The sequence below is a fragment of the Megascapheus bottae genome, chromosome 17 (assembly GCF_031878675.1).
Source record: "Megascapheus bottae isolate mThoBot1 chromosome 17, mThoBot2.hap1, whole genome shotgun sequence".
Classification (NCBI taxonomy): domain Eukaryota; kingdom Metazoa; phylum Chordata; class Mammalia; order Rodentia; family Geomyidae; genus Megascapheus; species Megascapheus bottae.
The window spans coordinates 47,755,371-47,774,084 of NC_143525.1; the positions used below are offsets into that span (position 1 = coordinate 47,755,371).

Sequence of the window (18,714 nt, forward strand, 5' to 3'; positions counted from 1 at the left end):
TTGAACTATGTCATGTCTGCCCAGACTGTCTTTCCTGGTACTTGTCACCTTCTTCCTAATCCCCTCCTTCTCCACAATTGTGGGAAGATATCACCATTTTCAGGAACCCTTTATGAGCTAGGTTTGGCACCCTTGCCCTTACTCTCATTCTACAGCCTTCCCTTACTTAGCACTTACAAGGCAATACTGAAAATGACTCTTTACGGCTTTCTACCCACCTTAGATTATATATGCCTCAAGAGAGGCATTATATTTTTATTCATTCCTGAATCCTTGGGCCAAATCCAGCATAGATTCTCAACAGATGACTCCTGAGCTAATCAATCATGTAATAAATTAGGATTCCGTTTTGCACCATAAATTTTCTGCCACTATTCTGGTAAATGTGAGTTTTACTTAAAATGGATAAAATTAACTCATTTGAGATGGAGAAAAAAATACCTCACCCATGCCCCAGACCTCATTTTATGCCCATGTTCTATCATCCTGTGGTTGTAACCCATTATAGGCCAAGAAATTAATCCATGGGTCACAAGGATGGAATGACACTTGTATCTGTTCTTTCCTTGCTGGTTCCAATATTTTCCATTTCCCTGCACATTGCATCAAGGCAGAAAGGAAGATTAAATATATGAGCTGAGCTGAGCTGGGAGCTAGTGGTTCACACCTGTAATCCTAGTACTCCAGAGACTGAGATCTGAGGATCATGGCCCAAAGCCAGCCTGGGCAAGAAAAGCCCATGAGAGCCACACCGGTGGCCCATGCCTATAATTCTAGCTACTCAGGAGGTTGAGATCTGAGGATCAAGGTTCAAAGCCAGCCCAGGCATAAAAGAACCTGAGACTCTGATCTCCAATTAACCTCTAGAAAACGGGAAGTGGGGCTTGGCTCAAGGGTAGGACGGTAGCCTTGAGCTGAAGAGCTCAGGGACAGCTCCAGGCTGAATTCAAGCCCCACAAAAAAAAAAGAGAGAGATAAGAACGAAAGAAAGAAAGAAAGAAAGAAAGAAAGAAAGAAAGAAAGAAAGAAAGAAAGAAAGAAAGAAAGAAAGAAAGGAAAGAAGGAAAGAAAGTAAAACCCATGAGACTCTTATATCCAGTTAACTATCAGAAAATTGGTAGTAGGCCTGTGGCTCAAAGTGGTACAGCAATAGTGTTCAGCAAAAATAGCTCAGGGACAGAGCAGACCCTGAGTTCAAGCCCCCAAAACCGACCCTCCCCACACATAGATAAAGTTTCTGCTCTGATTTTCATTCATTGTAAGAGTCAGGAAACCTACCAGAGTTTCTAGGCTCTGGTCTCCTTACTTGGTTGCTTGAAATTGGGTGTGGTAAAAATATAGATGAGGTAAGTCATGGAATATCTCAATGGTACAGCATTTACCTAGCAAGTATGGTTGCTAGGCTTAATCCTCAGCACTGCAAAAATAATAGATTAGGCATTGGTGGCTCATGCCTGGAGGCTGAGACCTGGAATATTGAAGTTCAAAGCCAGCCCTGGCAGAAAAGATCACAAGACTCCATCTCTAATGAACTTGCAAAGTACTGGTCTGGGAGCATGGCTCAGGTGGTAGAGCAGTAGATGTGAACTAGCAAGCTGAGTGAGCAAAAGGCCCTGGAGTTGAAGTTTCCGTAATGGCACACACACACACACACACACACACACACACACACACACACACACACACCACAAATAATAATAATAATATTACAAACAGGCTAAATTTGAAGGCCCACTTTTGCTCCATATTCCCAGCACTCTCCATTGGCACGTCTGTGGTGGAGATGCTGTGAGCATCCGGTAGAAGCAGGGAGGGCCCTCCGTTACTCCTGCACACCTCGTGGACACCTCGTTGACACCTCGTCCCTCTTCCTCTGTTCCTAACAAGCTTCCCACCTTGCCTTTGTACTGCCATTCAGGTCTGCCCCTCTGAAACTTAGGGGAATCATGTACTTAACTACATCAGGCCAATATATGAGTCCTGAAGCCCAAGGTCATAGGTTCTGAAGGAAATAGCTTTCTAAATTGCAAATCTGACCAAGTCCTTTGCCTGCCTAAAAGTCTTTTTTTACAATCCCCATGATACTCAAGATAAAGCTCTGTTTCTTCACATGGTCAGTAAGGTCGTTCCTGACATCCTGCCAGCCTGTCCAGCCAGCTCTTACACACCAGGTTCTTTCTTAAGCCAGTCAGGCCTCTTAGACCTAGGCACTTCCCATGTCATCCTGCCTGCTCAGGACACCTCTCCAATAGCTCTCATTGTCTCCACTCAGGGTTCTGAGCAGCACCCTAACCTCTCCTTGCTCTGTGCTCCCACCTCCCACCCGTTCTCCTAGAGGCCACTCTGTTATAGTGTTGGCTACAGCTTGGGCTCTTGGTGGGTCAGTTCTCCCTCTTGTACCTTAAGGGCAGAAGCTCATACCTGTTGTTCCATATCCTTAACATCTGGCCCAGCACGAACCCGAGAAAAAGCTCTTAGTGCAAATGAGTGGGAGAGGAAGGGAAGAAGAAATGGATGGGAATTCTTTTTTTTTTTTTTTTTTTGCCAGTCCTGGGCTTGAGCTCAAGGCCTGAGCACTGTCCTTGGACTTTCTCAAGAGCTCTAGCTCTACCACTTGAGCCTCAGCACCACTTCCGGCTTTTTTCTATGTATGTGGTACCGAGGAATCGAACCCGGGTCTTCATGCATGCTAGGCAAGCACTTTAACCACTAGGCCAAACTCCCGGCCCTGGATGGGAATTCTTTATATGACACCTTCCCTCAACTTCTAAGATCATGAAACAATTGAGAGCCTTGGAATTGCAGGTCAGTTTCTAAAGCTCTGTCTCCGGTGGGCACAGTCTTAGAAGAGAAGGAAGCCTTGAAATGAGGAAGGCTGGGTGCACAGCAGGTAAGCAGGATGCCAGGACTGGCAAACGGAAGTGAAATAACTATTTCCCACAAGAAGGTGAATTTATACAAACCCTTGGAACACTAAAAGTACAATGTTTGAATGTCTTTGTAGGTGAATAAACTTAGGGTGGGGCCAAGACAAGGCTAGGTTGCTTGTCTTTCCAGCAGTGACTTCAGACTTTTGTCCACTGAGTTCCAAGGCCGCATGCACAGAATCCCCTGCCCGAATAAAGCCATGGTGACCCAGGTAAAACCACTTGAGTCAACCACTGAAACTAGCTCTGTCTGGGTGTATGGGATTGAGGGGACTAAAGAGCTGATGCTGGCTAGTAAGAATCAAAGTACATAAGTAGGCATTTCACACACACATACATTTGATTTGCATGCCAACCCACTGAGGAAGTAGAATTTACAGATAAGAAAGCTAAGGACAAGAGAGGTTAAATTAACTTGTTCAAGTTCACAGGATAAACAACCAAGCCCTAACTTGGTCTGATTTCCTATCTCTTGCTTTCTTCACACCAATTCCTATCTCTAAGTAATTTCTTCTGTGCTAGAATTTGAGTCTAAAGATTGCTTGGCAGGCCATGGTGTGGGGGGCCATATCATAACCTAGGAACTTAGGATATATTTGTCCCCTAGCAAACTGATTCTAGGGTCCCCTGTCCTCACCATCCTGTCCCTCTCAAGGGAGGTAATAACTTTAGTTAAATCCCCAAGGGCTTAGAGGATAGTCCCCTGCTGCAAAGATGGGTATTTCTACCTCAAACATTAGCTTTCCTCCAATACCAGCTATATCCAGGGGTCTTTCAGCCCTAGAGACAAAAGAGAAACTAAACAGCAGCGGAATCAGAAACTCCATAGATTAGTGGGCACTTCCTGGGTTTTTAGCAACTTCTCCTTCCATCACAAAGGCCCCAAGGAGTCCAGGGGATCGAGAAGGTAAGCAATCCTGGGTACTGCTTCAGGGGTGCTGGGACACCTCTTCATCTCTGCCCCCCACTCTGGGCAGATAGTAACTCAGGGGCTAATTTGGAGCTGCTTCACTAGCTTAGGGCTTAGGTCAAGGTTAAAGTTCAGGGGACAAAATGGGTAGCCACTGCAACCTCAGCATGAATCTGTTTTCAGATCAGTGATAAAAGTAGTTTTAAAGGACAAAAATAATAAGTATTCTATTTTATTATAATTTATTATATATAATATAATATATGTTGTATAAAATATATTATAGTATGTGTACATTGTATATATTATATTATATATATTACAAAATATTATTATTGATGATGACAATCAGATAAAAAGAAGACTTCAGAGGCCTCAAACAGAAAAGTAAAAATGGCTTTGATGACATTTCCTAGCCAGAGCTTACCAAGCAGCTCAGGAGTTATCTAAGTAATATGTAGCTGACGGGAGTAGACAATCCAACAAGTTCCCCTAAGAATCCATCCTTCATCCCACCAAGATGGAGATCTAGTTTCTTCTTGCTAATTTCCTTTCCCCTGGTTGGGTTGGTAAAGTGTTCTGGTTTAAAGCAGAGGGGAGAAATGTGCTAGGGAAATGCCTGCTAGTCCACTGGGTTTCTGATTGTGCTGCTGTGTAGTTTCCCTTGATACCTGGGCTGAAAATACATAGACAAGGCCCCACTCTTGGATTGAGGAACACAGGCTCCTAATTCCCTAGTCAGGTTGTGGGCCTGGCGCGTTTGAATGAGTATAGAAAATGGAACAGCTCCATCCACACTTATGACATAGGGCATGAACTGGGCAGACCCCGCCCAGCCAGGCCTCTCTTTCAATAGCTAGGGTGGCTCTGGGAACCTGGGAGAAAACAAAGTATATCAGGCTTTCCTAATGGTTATGACAGAAATCATGCAATCTCTATCCAGATAGGGTATGCAATTCTGAACCTACATACAGTATTGAGACCATCTCAAAATGGCAGCAGGAAAATGCCCCTCATCCTTCACTATTTGCAAGACAGACAACAGGAGAAAGGGGACTAAACCCCTCACGGTGCCACGAATGCTGAGGAACCAACCACCTGTGGCACCAACCACCTGTGGCACTGTCTTCCTTGATGCCTGAACTCTTAAATACTTCATTTTGACACCAAATGCGAAGATTCTCAAGCTCTCTCCTCCCATCCTCAGATCCCAAAAATATCCTACCCCACACCACACCTAAGAATCTGACTCAGTAACCACACACTTGAAGAAAACGTAAGTATAAATTTACTATTCACGTAGTGGTAGTAAGGTAACATTGTAGGCATAACAATAAAAAAAAGATGAGGGAGGAGGAATAATCAACTCTATAATGCTGAGCTTCCAATCCATATCTATAAAGGGAAGGGAGACCCAAGATGCCTTATGGACCTGGCAGATAACCTAACATAAATAAAGAAACCAGGCTCGAGGGGAGAAGAGTCAAACAGAAGCAGCTTCTCCTTAAGTTTTGATTGTCTCTGAAAATGTAGGCACAAACTGTCACACCTCTGATTGTGCAAAAGAAGCCACAAATCCTGATTTTTTTTAAAAAAAATGTGAAACCTCTTGATTCTGAAGAGAGTAGGTAAATTTTCTTGAAAAAGTTAGGTGAGCTAAATCAAGCCGACAGCCGGCCAGTTTCTCACACTGCCATACAGGCAGTGAGCAGCATTTCTCTAACCGTGGTATTAGGCTGCCACACTCCAGCCACTGTCTGCCATTACAACAGAAGCATACATAGCCAGAGCCCCCTGCTTCCCTCTGCACACATGGCTGGACTCCTGATCCCTAGAGAACAACTAACTATACAGGAAGAAGGAGAAGAAGAAGGCACAGCTGCGCCACCCAGGGGAGAAGCAGGCTGGCCCTCATGGCCAGAACCTGCTAGCCTGCATGATTAAATGGCTGACTGCTCCTGCAGGAAACCTTCAGGGCTAGGGAGGCTTTTCTCTGGCTCAGAAGCCAGGGCTGCCTCTCGAAGGACTTCCAGGTGCTCCTCAGCAGCAGACAGAGACTGATCAATCCAATCAAGACCCCCAGTCAGATGGCAGGCATTCCTTGTCACCAGCACCAGATGACTGACAGACAAGAGCAGGGCAGTCGTCCTAGGAGAGGGGGAAAAAAAAAACAACCGTAAGTTTCAACTCCCTGGAAAATGAGGGGCTTTGCACAAACACTAGAATGGATCCACTCTAGCCTAGTGTCCTCCAAACTGGAGACCATCTCCTAGTGGTTGGTGGATATGAGCTAGAATGGATCCATATTCAGAAAGCTTTCGGGATGGCTCGCTTAAACAAGGTTGATGATAAAGCCCATCCAGGAGCCTGTGATGCTCCCCACAAATCTCCCACGGGGAGAACTAGAATGGGCAGCATCTCACAAACTTATTTAAGAGGCAGAAGCCACTTCCTGAAGCACTCGGATTAACAGCTCTCAGTAGGGTGCTTTGTGGAATAGTTCTGATGTGGCCGACTGTATAAGTACATCTCCGGCTACTTACTGCCCTTGAAGACAGGCTATATGTCCTCAACTTGAGCCTTCTGTATTGATCACAAATCAGTAAGTCCAAGACTGGCTTACTCAACTCTTAAAAAAACAACCGGAATGGGGCAGAGAAACCAGCAACCAGCACATAGCATGTGCATGAAGACATGAAGTTATGAATCAAAAGAACAAAGAATATAATTTTTTTTTTGCCAGTCCCAGGGTTTGAACCCAGGGCCCGAATACTGACCTTGAGCTTTCTCAAGGCGAGTGCTCTACCACTTGTGCCACAGCATCACTTCCAGCTTTGTCTGTGTCTGTAGTTCTGAGAAATCGAACCTAGAGCTTGGTGCATACTAGGCGAGCACTCTCACACCAGGCCACACTCTTAGCCAAGAATGTGATTTTCTATGGGCTTGTATCTGGTACACTCAGAACTAGGAAGTTAGGAGCAGAGGTATCTAGAGGTACTGAGGAGAAGGTGAGTATTGCTGTTACTGACATGTCACCTTCATTTTCTGTGCTCTGCTCACCACAGCCTCACACACTAGATGTGGCTGCTTCTGGGATCCACAGATCCCAGAGGTGGTGGAAAGAGTTAGAAAGGGAGATACAAGTTAACAAAACCAGATATTTAAACATGAAAATGCAAGACCTAAAACTGGTCCTCTCATTGCAGGGGTTTTCAAGCTTGGCTCACTGGTCGGCTGACATTTCACACAGAAGTGAATGCACCCAAAGCCAGGCGGCCTTGAGATGCCAGCAAAGCAGTGCTCTCTAAACATCCCAAGCAACCAATGTCGCAGATGTAAGAGGACAGTGAACTGGGACAGTGTAAAGAAGGTTGAGCACTCCAGTCTCTCACCTTGCATCCAGAAGCTTGGGGTCCAGTGGGGGGTACATCGACTTCACAACATCGTCCACTCTGAGGGGAAACCAAAAAGGCTAATTTCAATACCTCACTTGCCTCATTTGCTTCTCTACCTTTATTCAGCTTTCTCTGTGGCTGGTCCAGACATGGTCTTTGAGGGCTCATTCTCACACTGCTTCTGCACACTTGGACAGCAGAAGTTTGACAAAATATTTTGTTTTACAGAACGTTGTTGTTTGGGTTTTATGGCATTTGTTTTGTTTCCATCCCAGTGGTTTAAACGCCCAAGGTCATACATAGGGAATAATGCTTCAGATTACTGGCAAATTAAAAAGGCAAATGCCAGATAATACAGGAAACTTGGAAATGAATGAACAAAAAGCTATGAAGGATGGGGACAGAGGGGAGGAATGGGACTCTGGGAATACTCATTTAATATTGTTCACCTCCTAAAATTGGGGAGCACCCCACCTTCTAGATAACCTAGTATTTTAACTTTTACAAGCCTTTTCCATTTTTGTACTGGGGGTGAGGGGGAGACATGCAAATGCAGTTACGTAAGAAAAAAGAGTTACAAGCTCAATTTGAGTTCAAACAACAACTTTGCATTCTTTTCCCTCGTGCTATAGACCGTAGTTAATTAAGGCAATTTGGGGAAGGAACAACAATCCTTTTGGGGGTACAGGATGGGCTCCAAATCTCATGATAGTTTTGTTTCTAAAAGCACTTGAGGAAAATACCCTTGTTCTCCCTCGGGGCTGAGGAGAGTGGCAATACAGGGGCATGATGGCCCAGGGCACCTGTTGGCCAGCCCTTTCCTTTCTCCAGTGCCCAGAACATGGCTCTTTTTAAAACAAAACACCACCTGAACAAGTGATAGAGTGAATGGAGCAGGAGGCACAACAAGACAATCACTGGCCAGAAGGAGAAAGTGTGAAGGAAAAGGACAGAGCAAGAGAACTCTTGCCAAACTACAGCAAGGAACCCTAGGGAAGTGATTCGGGTGCTCTACAGGACAGATCAGTGAGCACCAAGGCAGGCCACCCTCCTGGCACACTGGCACCATACCCTCCCCTTGGAATACTGCAAACTCTACCTCCTTAAGAAACCTCAGTGAGCTTCTTCTTCTGGCCCCTTCTGAAATACTGCCTCATAACTTTTATCACAGGGACTGACTGCTCAGCTCAAGTGCCTCCTGGAAGTGACACCAAGTATGGAAAAGGGTCCAGGAGATGTGAACAATATGGAGTCTCTGAAAGGAGACCTGCAACAGTAGTATCTGGTGCTTGCCTAGCCTGAGCCTGGTGCGGGGGGTGGGGGGGGAGATGGGGGGGACTGGTTCTGACAGTGAGAGGCCAGCCAAGGTTGATAAAGACCATGTAAGCCACACCCCAGAAACTCCAGAAAAAGACCAAGAGCTGCTCTGGGCTCAGGCCTTCCTGGAGTATTTCCCTCCCACTTTCCCGACTCACTTGGCAGAGTTCAAGTACACCAAGTCACTGCCCTCAGAGGACCTCCTCACAGGTTGCCCACCCACGGGATGCTGCTTGTTTTCATTTGGTTAATCTTGAGGCAGGGAAAGGGCAGGTTCCACGTCATCCACCAGAGGACTCTGCAACTCACAATGAGCCATTCCAGCCAGAGAAGCCAGGTGACTGGCTGATAAGAAACCTTCTGGACGTGGCTCCTTTCTGGGCTCGGGTGTGTCTACATACCAACCACCAGATGGACGCACAAACTTGACACAGCACTTTGCCTTGCTCTAAGAAAAGGGCTTTATCTTTCTTGGCAAAATCCAGCCCATGAGGGGGTGTAGTTGTTGACTGCAATCCTGCTGTGTGCCTCCCCATAGAATTTTGCAGACAGATGCAGTTTGTGAGATCTGAATGCTGTATGGGCTTTACCTCCCACCTAGGCCTGGAAGCTGCCCACTGGACCACAGACAGGGCAGAGAGGAGTGAGGGCGACTGGGTGGCAAGGAAGGCATCCTCAAAAGTGGTCCGGAGTCCAGAGATGGGCTGTCCTGGAGGTGAATGGAGATGGGGGAGGAGGGGAATTTCCCATGGGAAATGGCTGCTAGCTGCAGCCACTGGGTGGGTGGAACCTGGCAGAGGAGGAGCAGCCAACCATGAGCTACAGAAAAACACACTGTCAGAGACTTATCATAGTGGCCCTTGCAAGAGGTGGAGATGGGAATTTCCATGTCTACATTCTCTTAGCTGCTCTGGGAATATCTGAGACACAGATAATCGAGGTTATCCACTGCCAGTGTTTCAGTAGAGCCTGGCCCTGCCGGTCCTCTGAGCCTCCCTCGTGGAGTGTGGGTACCTCAAGATGGTTGAGCACTCACCTGGGGCTGATCCGCTTGGCTACCACAATAATGTCGCTGACACTTGCTGAGGTCTTCATCTTGGCCCCTGAGCCCATCGTCATGGCAACAAGTTTCTCTGTCAGAGTGTGACAAATCTACCACAGCAGGAAGGAGAGAGTGGATCAGCGGTGAGCTGACCATAAAGACAAAGATAGCCCCACTCCGGATGCCTCCAAAGATCTGGCCCCTACCCTAATGGCTCAGTTCCGAAAGATGAAAGGAAACAGGGTGGGAAGAGGCAAAACAAACAAGGGCATGGGGGGGGGGGGGGAGAGAAGAAATGGGACCTCAGATGGAGGGTAGAGCTTTAGTCCACAGGAACCTAAGCTGAATAATCCGACTAAGAAAAATCATGTGCTCTAATTGTATCCACTCACTTGGGGCAAAACCTTTCTGGTCCTCTACCTCGTGGCAGCTCATTCTTCCTAAAGGTTGGGAAGTGGAGCGCCTACAGATGCAGGCTGCACAAAGGATGCTTGTTCCCTCTCAGCATGTTCCCTAAGAACGGCTTTTATTTCAACAACTTCCGAGGGTCGTGTATTATTAGTATGGTTATCTGGTTGATAGTGAAAGGACCTGGGCAAGACTGTAGCATCACTCACCCTTTTCATCACCCACCTACAGTACTGTCTACCTCTCAAAGCTTGCTTCCCCACTGTTTTGCCTCTCCCACTTAGAAGAGAATACACCTCAATCCCTGCAAAAATGTTCCACTGCCTGCTTGGTCCTGGGACTAGAAAACAGTAGAAAGCTAAAGAGCCTGCCAGGTAGGAAGCCCTGAGAACTTCCTCAACCTCCCACCACAGGGATCCAAGGACAGGTGACCAAGCAACAGTCTTGATAGGCCAAGAGAAAGGTACTAAATTTTGATCTAAAGTTGCCAGAAAGGATCACTGTTTCTAATCCAGTAAGACCCCTTTGGCTAATTCATCTCTCACCATTTATCCTCCCTCTCTCATGGGTGAGGCCAGAGAACCAAGCCTGGTCCCAGGATACATTCTAGCTGGGAGCAAGGAAATATAATATGGCCTTTTTGCTGTAGTTATAGAGTTATGTCAAGCTATCATATCTATAACTATATCTCTACCTACAGCTGTATTCATATATCCAAGGAGCTACCTGGAATTAAATAATAAGCCTGTACTCAGACGACAGTTTCCTCCTAGGCTTTGGTTTGCCCCATGAGAGACAATGAAAGAGGAGGAATAATAAAGGACTTTTCAATATCTTTTACTGAATGATCCTGGAGAAAAGACAATGTTGTCTCTTTTAAAATCTTGAATAATTACTAAACAGAGACAAAAAAAGGGAGAAACTCATCTTTACGTTTTGCCAAAATATTTGAGTATTATTATTCTAGTAGAGAGGATAACATCAGGCAAGAATTGGAAAATAAATGAACAGAAACGCAAAGACAAAGTTTATCTCCTAACTTAAAAAGTCTGACTGTCACATTTGGCAAACTACTCTCACAACCAAAGGCAGCTAGGGAAAACTTCCTAGTAATTGAAGTCCAAATACTAAACTCAACTCCCTGCCCAGCGCTGAGTTCTGTGTTAATGAAAAAGAACAAAACAAAACAACTAAGGCAAGGCAAGAAACCCTGTCTGCCCCTTGGCCCAGTTTCAGCTACATAGCCTCAGGCACACAGCCTCATTCTCAGTGGGCAAAATCTGTGCCTGGTGATCCCTTCCTGGTGACCGAATCCTTCCTGCAGGTCACCCTGTTAAGAGTTTAGGACTGAAAATCCCAAAGTTAAAGCAAACCAAACAGGCAAGAACAGATGCAATGGGGAAATGTTCCAATCGTCAGGCTAAAGCAAGGCCTCTTGGTGAGGGTCCATGAGCTTTCTGAGCTGCCTTCCGATTCCATCCACACCCAGGATATATTGACGATGGCCTTTAATCTCCCAGGGAAATCCCAACATTACCTTCAAGATGGCGATGCAGTGGGACATGAGACCCCTGGAGAAGCAAGAAGAGGGTGTCAATGCTACTCTAGTTGAACCCACCTCCCCTCAGCTTCCATTCCTGCCCCTCATCTAGTGCTGAACAGTGCAAACAAGCTAGTCAACACCTGAGAGCAGAAATGCCTCAGGGTTAAAATGCACAAACCCATGAGCCCAGTTCTTCCCCGCCACCCCAACACATTCCTGCAGTTGACTCTACTTCCCACCTGTCAAGCCATGTGCTTTATAACTGATCTCTCTGATAGAATGTTTCCTCTGCCCTTAGGTTCATCCCGGTAAACTCAAATCAAAAGTTAACCTTTGGTAACATCCTTCATGAAGACTACATCAGCCTCCCTGCTCCAGGCAAACTTCAAACTACCTCCTCTGTGCCACTGCACTGTGCAGAGATCACCTATAGTTTCTATGACATTGAAGGTACAATTCTATCATTCCATCATTTTAGCATCTACAGAGCCTGGCCTAATGCCCTGCCTGCAATGCCCCATAAATGTGTGCCCAAGAAATAAAAAAAAAGGGACAGAAGTGGTAGATACTCCTAAAATTGCAGCAGCTCCTATTGGACAGATAGCTCTCAGAGGGATACTGAAGACAAAGGTTTCACTCCTAGAGCCTGACTATCAAATTCATGGGCACCCCAAGAATAACCCGAGTACATTCTGGAAGAAGAATAGGCAGGAAAAAACATCACCAGGTCATATTCTGATTTCCCCCACACACTGAGGGCATAGGAGGTAAACCAGCACCAAACAGAGTATCACTGGGTGCCTAGAGGAATGCTCTGGCATAAGAAGCCAGAAGCCCCTTTGTCATCTTCAGGAGGCTACAGGTAAGCAAAAGGTCCCCTGAGCCTTACGAGGCATCCTCGATCCAGTCTTCATTCTCCAAAATGGCCTCGATGTGGGGGTTGGTGATAACAACATCATCCAGTTCTAACTCGGAGGGTTCAGACTGGGTCTCCATGGCACCAATGAGATCCACAATGGGCCTGAAAGGAAAGAATCCTATTGTGGTTAATGTGATGGGTGACTAGAGCTTGCCCTCCCCCTGCTTGCAGCTTCCTGGTACAGTCTGAATGTTTGGTACCCAAGATAATACTACTGGGCAATGGTGGACCCTTAAAAAATGGGACCTAGCTATGCCAGGTTGCTGGTGGCTCACACCTGTTAATCCTAGCTACTCTGGAGGCTAAGATAAGAGGATCGGGGTTCAAAGACAACCCAGGGAGAAAACTCTATGAGACTCTTTTAACTACATGAAAACCAGAAGTGGCACTGTGGCTAGACTTGAGTTCAGGGATAGTGTCTGAGCCCTGAGTTCAAGCCCCACAATCAAGAAAAAGAAACAAAAAATAAAGATGTGGGACCTGGTAGAGGATCCTCAGGTCATCTGGAAGGAGCTTTCATAGGGAATTATGGGGTTCTGGCCCCTTCATTTCTCCTTCAGCTTCCCAGTCACGAGGCAATTAGTTTGCTCCTCCATACACAACCCACAATGGCCCATGCAGAAATTCCACCTGGATGTCTAACCCTGATTAAATATTAGAACCTCTAGACCACGAGTCTACTTGCCTTATAGGTTGACTTTCTCAGGTATTTTGTACAGTGACCAAGGGCAGATGGCCATACCAAAGGATGCCAAAGGATGAAAGGAGCGATAAGTTAGAGCAGAGATCACCTGTACTGGGTTCAAACCTAACACTGATGGGTCAGCCGTTGAGGGCAGAGCACACAGCTTTCCTGTGTGTCAAGAAGGCAGACCAAGGCCACCAAAACAGAAGTGAAGTGGAATGAGATGTGTCACTAGACGAAGAGTAGAGCTATAACCTTCTCGTTACACAGACTTAAACAAGGCAAAAGAATCTCTTTGAGCACTTCTTTTGCCTTCAAATCTATGCTGTATGGAAAGATTGACTTTCCTATTGCCCACATCACCAACCTAACATCCCTTACCTGGTCTGCAGAATCTCTTCCCACTTCCCGATCTCCATCCCAGAGAATGGCGTGAGTAGAGAACACCTTCTTTACAGCAGGGTTCTTTAAATCTCAAAATATGTCAAGCTTGGTGGCACACACCTGTAATCCCAGTACTTGACAGATCAGGTCTGGAACACTGAGGTTCAAGACCAGCCTGGACTATGAGGAGTTCTAGACCAGCTAGATTATATATGTAACCCACACAGACAAGGGAATTAGGAAGAGAAACACTCTTTCTGTAATAGCAGCGCATTCCTGGATCATGTACATGGCCACTTACTAATTACTGACCACTGGAGAAATGTTAACAGAATTGAGAGAGAGGGGTAAAAGAAATTACCAGATAGTTATCACAGTCCCTTAAGGATCTGTGGATCTAAAAAATCCCTAAACTAAAAAGAGGGTGTTGCTTACACAATCTATTTCATGTAAAGATCTATCATGAAGAAATCTGCTGAAAGACAAGTCTGGCTGGGATCTCTGGATGCAGAGTGGCTGGTTGGTGCTTAGGTGTGTGAGTGACTGCGTGTGATGCTTCCCGGGACCTTGGTGGGAAAGAGATTTGACTTGTCCCATTGCTAAGTGAGGTGGCCAGCGGTGGGTAGTCATACTTTTATGACAGGGGACTATGCTCGCTAACTTTCTCAGTGGCCCAGAACACAGAGACTATAGGTGGATGCGCATGTTGGGGGAGCTTAAGACACATGCTCAGGCGTTGAGGTCTTGAGAAGGGCAGCTGTGGTGACCTATCACCCAGGGGTTTCTATTCCTCTCATTTTCTCTGGTCAGGGCCCGCCTCTCCGCCCCACCATGGTCAGCGCACTCACTTGGAATCATAGCGCTGCAGCAGGTCTCGGGGTCGACAATAGCGCTGCCTGCAAACCACCACCAAGGCTGCAAAGGAGGCCAGGAAGATGGTGGCCAGGACACCTATGGCGATAATCACCACCGTCTCCATGCTTCCAGTGGCTCCCGACGCAGCCTCACTCACATCCTCCACCCAGGCCGAGGCTTGAGAGAACACGGGTCAGGGCCGATCTAGTAAAGAGGTCATATCAAAAGATGGAGAAAGTGAGGTCTCCCGTGCTGGAACTGGGAAATGGGATGAGAAGTGGGGTCCCAGGTTCCGCCTCAGGCACCCGCAGGGACCTATCAAGAGCCTAACGTGAACCCGTGTGCCTGGCTGATGTACGGGAGTACAAAGCAGTTGCGCTTCCACACTTCCTGGAGAAGCTGTCTTCACAGAGCGCTGGGCTGAGAGATGCCCAGGTAGGGAAAGGAGGGACCTGATAGGCCTTCACTGGCCAGGGAAGCCTTCTCAGAGGTCCCCAGGGTTGCTCCCCGGAGATCTCTGGTTCATTTCTGTACCTCTCATAGTATGGATAAGGCGCCGGTCTGCCTCAGTTTCCCCAGGGGTGTGGCTCTCCCTGCTGCCCCTTCCACTCTCAACTCGAATGCTCTCTCCTCCTCCCTTCGAGATCGCCCCATCCTCATCTCTGCCGGGTTTTCCCTCCAGGATGCCCTCCTCAGGGCTTCCTTCCCTCTCCCCCAGCCCCCAGCCCTCCAGGACCACCCCTGCTGGCTTGCTTTCCTTTCTTCCCGTGTGTTCTGGATCTTTCTCTACAAGTCTGTAAACTTTCTCGACCTTTCCCTCCTCTCCCCCCCATCCTTCCCTCGCCACCCCCCTCCCCCGTGGTCTGTCTGCCTGGGCGCTTCTTTGTGCGCTTTTCTCCCTCTTTGTGTGTCGGGGTGACTCTCCCCGTCCCCTTCTCGCCCTTTCCCCCCAAGTGCGCCCGCGAGGATGGAAAGCGGCGTGGAGGCGGGGCGCCCCGTCCCTCCCCACCCCGGCGCCCCGGGAAAGGCAGGCCAGGGCCGGCCCGTGCAGGAGCAGGGGCGCGCGCCCCAACTTTCCGTCCCCAACTCGTAGCGCGTGGCCGGGGAGGGGGCGGAACGAGCGCAGCGGGGCGCCGATCCCCGCAGCCGCCCCCGACCCCCCCCCGTCCGCGGCTCCCCACCGCGCCCGGGCACCGGGCCCCGCTCCCGGCCCCGCCGGCCTCACCCACCTCCGCTGCGGCTCCCCAGGCCCCGCCGAAGGCGAAGTCCAGCCCGGGGCATGTCGGGAAGGCCGGGCGGGCGGGCGGAGGACCCGGGACCCAGCTCCAGCCCTCCCCGCGCGGCCCGCCCCCCTGCATCCCCGGCCCCCGCTGCCAGGCGCCGCCGTCCCCGACGACCCACCCCACCCCACCCCCTCCCTGCGCGGGCCTGAGCTGAGGGGGAGGCGGCGGGAGGCTCCGTCCGCAGGCCCTGCTTGCGCCCCCGTGGGATGGCCAGACGGGGTGGGCAGGTAGAGGGAGGGTCTCCGACGCCCCCCCACCATGTCCATCCTGCCTCCGCAGGCTATCCAGTGGGGGAGAGGGGGCATCCACAGTGCCCGCGGATCCCCACTGACCACGGGGGAGTCTGCGGTGACAGGAACTGGGTGCTCAGGCCTGGGCAACTTGCCTCACTTCTAGGCCTTGGTTTCTTCCTCTGGGAAATGGGCCTCTGGCTTTGAACGCCAAGGAGGTTTCTTGTCCTTGGCTGAGAAGTGTCCATCCAGCCAGGACCTCAGCGGGCAGTCTTCCGCCCCTTCACCACCACTCCCACACTACTTGGTGCAGAGGGAGACACGGGTCGTTCATAAGGACGTAGCCCCCATGCGGCAGCCATTGCCTGGACATCCTCCAGCCTTAAGAGGTTGGCACTAGGTGGTACAAGCTGCCCTTCAAATCCCTTAAGGTGGACCGAGGACTATGCGGGATCCCAGCCAGGATCCAGGGTTCCAGGAGCAAGGTCTAGAAGAGGACATGGGCTCCCAGGGTGTCACCTGGCCTTCCTGACCAGTGGATGAAACATGAGAAGGTGTCCAGGCTCCAGGCCTAAGGTGAGTTCCAGAACAAATATCAGAGGCCCAAGGCAGCTGTCAAGTGATGCAAACTCAGAGCCCCCAGGCGTTGCCCAGCCCACACAGGTCTTTCTGCTTATTTGGTCATTTGCTTTGGCTCATGACTTTAAAAATTCAATTGCCATATATATATATATATATATATATATATATATATATATATATATACATTGCCAGTCCTGGGCCTTGAACTCAGGGCTTGAGCACTGTCCTTGGGCTTTCTCAAGGCTAGAGCCCTACCACTTGAGCCTCAGCACCAGTTCTGGTTTTTTTCTGTGTATGTGGTACCGAGGAATCGAACCCTGGTCTTTGTGCATGCTAGGCAAGCACTCTACCACTAGGCCAAACTCCCGGCCTTGCTATATATTTTTAGAGTCAAGACTTTCAAGGTTTGGGGCATAGCTCTGTAGTAGAATACTTGTGGAGCATGCATGATGCCCTGGTTCCATTCCTGACACGGGAAGAACAAGCAAGACCTTTCCTTATAATTCTAGATTTCTTCTCTAGAGGAAAAGGCTGAGGGGTGATTTAGTCACCCTTTGAAGTGTTTTCACAAAGAAATGACTGATCATTACCATCTGTGTAGCTTACAGCACTGTAACAAACATCGGAAAGGATGATGAGGGGGCCCGATGTCTCCAGTTTCTTGGAGAGTCTCAGATACGAACTGTTTCTATTTGTCTTGGTGGTTAGACGTTTGATGCATTTGATGGCCTCAAGGTACCAAGCTAAACCACATGATCTTTTGCAATGTCTTCTGGGTCTGGGATCCTATGATTATACAAGACATGTAAAATGAAGCTTTGCAGCGTTTATAACACAAACGTGGGCAAGGTATGTAACACCAGAACTCAAACTTTATAAATAAGTGGATAATAAATAGCTTGGCTGCAGCCGGAGCTGACAATCTTCATGCCCCAGTGAACCCTACACTACTCAGCTGCCAGGAGGGCAGAGTTGTACTAAGGTTGTGCCCTGGCCTTCTCTTAGCCAGCTGTCTTCATTGTTCTAGCAGCTCTTGCCATCCCAGTGCCCCGATCAGAGGAGATCTTGTATGGCACTCACTGTTCTAATTGAAAGCAACAGAAATGTATTGTCCCACATGGAAAGGGCATGGGGTGTCCACAGAATCAGCAAGAGACCAAAGACCCTAAGGTTAGGAAGTGGACAGGTTCTAGGGGCCAAGTGTCAAGGCCCTAAGAGGATTCTGATCCTCCATCCAACTTTGTCCATTCCAGAATCCAAGTACTGGGTAGGGTCTGACCCTTTCTGCTTCAGTCATGGGAGAGGAGACACTACATGCAGTCTGCCTTGCAGTATAGATACAAGCAAGGGTGTTGCTAGACTCCTCAACATGCTAATGCCCTACATGTAACATTTCCTCACCAAGTCTGGACATCAGACCGTGTGTCAAAGCCCCCAAACCCAGAGCTAAGCTTGATGATTAGAGAGAGTAGAGGCCAGTAGATCAGAAAGGATATCAGCTATTCCATGGAGGAGCGGCTCTTGGCTCCTTGTTAATAGGTATGAGCTAAAACTTCACCTAGATAAGTTGTAAGCATTTATTTAGGCATCGACTGTATTTGTACCAGAGATTGATTACACACCTGACACACATCTCACATCTTTCTATTGTGTGAACAACCCTAAAAATTTGGTATGAGAATGTTTGTAAGGGGGTAAATGGCCTTAGAGGAATAAGATGACTTGACCTGGCTCTCTCAGCTATTATGGGGTAGGGCAGGGAGTAGAATGCAGCATTCTCTGGCATCAGAGCCCAGATCACCAAACCAGGAAGTCAGTAGGTTTTCCAACCACCTGGATGTAGGAACAGATTCATATGTCATGGACTGAAACTCTACGTCAACTTCTGCACACTCCGTTTTCAAAAGTGCATTTAACTCTGGTCATAGGTATGATCTGGACATTGTACTTGACAACATGTTGCTTTGTTTTTTGCCCTGCAAAAACAGGAATGCAGCAGCTGCACTCCTGTCTCACTGTGATACGTAGTCGCTGGCTGATTCTTTCCATATCATCTAGCTGTGTTATATACTTGTAATCAGTAAGCAGTAACTGTTTTTTGGCTGGTTGATTTCAAAGCAGTAAAGATGTCCCCTGGCCCATGCAGTCACAATAGCTAACCATCCCTTGAAAGACAACACTGGAGAGAGGGTGTGACAGATAAATTTTATATATATTTTTTGTGCACATCCTGT

General features: G+C 48.1%; 1 protein-coding gene across 1 annotated transcript; it reads right to left on the reverse strand.

Annotated features, from left to right (window-relative positions):
- Window positions 1-5,102: 5,102 nt before the first annotated feature.
- Tmem98 (transmembrane protein 98) lies at window positions 5,103-15,699 on the reverse strand. Its single transcript, XM_090351260.1, has 7 exons — window positions 15,615-15,699; window positions 14,379-14,589; window positions 12,432-12,563; window positions 11,537-11,570; window positions 9,586-9,701; window positions 7,230-7,289; window positions 5,103-5,985 (listed from the first exon to the last, which is right to left on the reverse strand). Exons 2-7 carry the CDS (start codon window positions 14,507-14,509, stop codon window positions 5,778-5,780), a joined length of 681 nt encoding a protein of 226 aa, XP_090207386.1. The 5' UTR covers window positions 14,510-14,589; window positions 15,615-15,699; the 3' UTR covers window positions 5,103-5,777.
- Window positions 15,700-18,714: the final 3,015 nt, after the last annotated feature.